The sequence below is a fragment of the Hyperoodon ampullatus genome, assembly GCF_949752795.1.
Source record: "Hyperoodon ampullatus genome assembly, chromosome: 2".
Classification (NCBI taxonomy): domain Eukaryota; kingdom Metazoa; phylum Chordata; class Mammalia; order Artiodactyla; family Ziphiidae; genus Hyperoodon; species Hyperoodon ampullatus.
In genome coordinates, this window is record NC_136915.1 from 112867475 (window position 1) to 112869821 (window position 2347).

Here is a 2347-nt window from a genome sequence, read left to right on the forward strand (position 1 = left end):
GAGATTATTTTAGATAAGTCACTGATTACCAAAGCATTCACCCCAAAGGGAAGCATTTGAGTACCCTATTCTTTGAGTTGATCTTTATTAATGTATTAGCCTATCTGACCATTCCTTTATTATTTAATCAAGCTAGGAGGTTGGGAATGGAGAGCGAAGGAAAGCTTCCAAAATCTCTTAAGGAGAAATTACAAGTGTAGAGCCAGGGGGCTTATTAGTGTTACTTCGTTAGAACTCTAAGCATCCACCTAAAGTCACACCACACATAGAATCAATCTCTCTCTTTCTCTCATACACACACAGACACACTTATAGGTAGTTATCTCCCTGATTTCCTAAAAGTTACATCTAAGATAATTAGCTGGAAATTACAACTTAGAGAACACTATGAGCTTTCCTTACGTCACCCTGTTCTCATATCACCCATTTGGGAACAAGTAGGAAAATCAACAGCTATAGTGTGTTGGACTCTGTAGAATCCTTAAGTCAATGGAACCCATGACTCAGGACCGTGGGGCTGGAAGAGCCTTGAGAATCATTTAGGGAGAACACGGAGAAGAAAGCAGACAAGCAGTAATCACACAGGGCTCATGAGAGATGGGGAGTGGAGGCAACAGAGGTTTGTTTTTCTTCCTTGGGTTCTCCCACCCTCCCTCCAACCCACAGGAGCCTCTTTCCACAAAAGAAAAGCAAGAAACCAAGAGAGGCCTGAGGTATCAATTACTTTATTACTCTGAGGGGACAAGTCCAGGGGACCAGACCCAGGGCTCTATAGCTCTGCTATTCTTTGTGAATGTCTTCATGGGCTGCCAGGCCCACCTTTATTACCAGTGAGAGGAACTCCTGGAAGTTAAGTGCACCATCCTCATTGATGTCCAACTCTTTGAACCAGGTGCCTACATCCTTTTTCTGTGAAGATTGAAGAGAAAGAAGCCACAGTGTAAAGATCTCAGGGAAGCTGAGGCATGGCTGTCTGCACAGGGCAATGCCAAAGACCAGTGACCCAGGGCATCATTAGAGCCGGGCAGAGAACCCTGACCACACCCAGCCTCTCCTCACCGTCAGAAACTTAGGACACTCCGTCTCTAACAATTTCTTCAAGTCATCCCTATAGATGGCGTGGTAATTCCCTTTCATCAGGGAGTACTTGTGGTAGACCTCAATGATGGAGTTCATGGCATTCTCCAGGTCCGTCAGCATGGTGCCCAAGGATTTGCCCTACCTGGAAGACAGAGCACACGGGCAACCCCGGCGTGGGGAGGGTGCCTAGGGGGACACTCTGAAGGCTCATACTCCAAGGGATGGCTCTGTCCTGGATGGCATCATCCAGATAACTAAACCCAGCATAGGGCTATGGCTATGATGGGAAGTGGGGGACGATGTGGATGAGGGTGTGGAAGGAAGCAGGGTACACACACACACACAGTTACTGCCAGCTCTCCCCATGCCCCCAGCTGCTTCCCAGGAAGGGCTCAGCTTGGGAATCAAACATGCCCTTACCCAAAAATACTAGAGCACTCGGCTCCTTCTTCAGCCGTGTCTCACGCTTCTCTTCCGGGAGCCCTGGACTCAGTCCAGACCTCCCCGAGCTTTCTCTCCCCTCCTTAGAGAAGGTTGCTGCACTCCTCAGCCCTCCCCAGGGGAAGCCCAAAGTGTGGGACAGACTGGGGCAGTTCCACTTACCAGGTCTCCCCAAAACAGAGTTGACAAAAGACATGCAGGGCTGAGTGTCGGCTCCCTTTTATAGCAACGAGACTTGGCCAGCTGCCCAGGGCCTCAGGCCACTCAGAGGCAGCTGCTCCCTTCGAGGATTGCTACAGCCTCTGGTTTCCCAGCAAGATGAATGGGGCAATCACTGCACTGAATGAAAAGTTCTGATGCGGAGCTTGGAGCAGGGTTGGGGGAGCACGGGAAAGGTAGAAGGAGGAAGGCTTTTGCCAGGCAGTGATGCCCAGCAGGAGAAATCAGGAAGACGGCATGGTGAGGACTCGTCTTGTAAGCTGCTAGCAACCCCTGGCTTGGTCAACCAGGATGCCCACTTCTGAGTCCTTCCCACGGTTGCTGTGGCTATTCCCGTGGCTAGTGGCCAGTCTGTGCATCTCTGAAATGCAACTGAAGTTGAGTGCATCATTCTGAGTGCATGACTATAAGCTCATTCCTCCATAGCATTCATCACATTCTCAAAAGGGTCCAAAGGCCCCTAAAAGGTTACGAACACTTATCATGGCTGCTGGATTTTAGTAATGAAAGGTGGAGTATTTCTACTGTTGTTTTGTGTGTGGCTGGACTCGGTGGGGACGTGTGCTGCTAAGGCCTAAATCAGTTTCTCTGCTGCTGCCCCTACCCC

General features: G+C 49.7%; 1 protein-coding gene across 1 annotated transcript; it reads right to left on the reverse strand.

Moving 5' to 3' along the window:
- Nucleotides 1-720: 720 nt before the first annotated feature.
- Nucleotides 721-1744, reverse strand: S100A8 (S100 calcium binding protein A8). Its single transcript, XM_079696492.1, has 3 exons — nucleotides 1684-1744; nucleotides 1060-1222; nucleotides 721-909 (listed from the first exon to the last, which is right to left on the reverse strand). The coding sequence occupies exons 2-3, from the start codon at nucleotides 1198-1200 to the stop codon at nucleotides 781-783; spliced, it is 270 nt and encodes an 89-aa protein (XP_079552618.1). The 5' UTR covers nucleotides 1201-1222; nucleotides 1684-1744; the 3' UTR covers nucleotides 721-780.
- Between the last annotated feature and the right edge of the window lie 603 nt (nucleotides 1745-2347).

Bases quoted from the DNA above. Each gene is read 5' to 3' on its own strand.
- S100A8 (XM_079696492.1), bottom strand. From the start codon at position 1,200: ATGCTGACGGACCTGGAGAATGCCATGAACTCCATCATTGAGGTCTAC. The intron at 910-1,059 runs GTGAGGAGAGGC...CAATCTTCACAG, and splicing joins AGTGTCCTAAGTTTCTGACG to AAAAAGGATGTAGGCACCTG.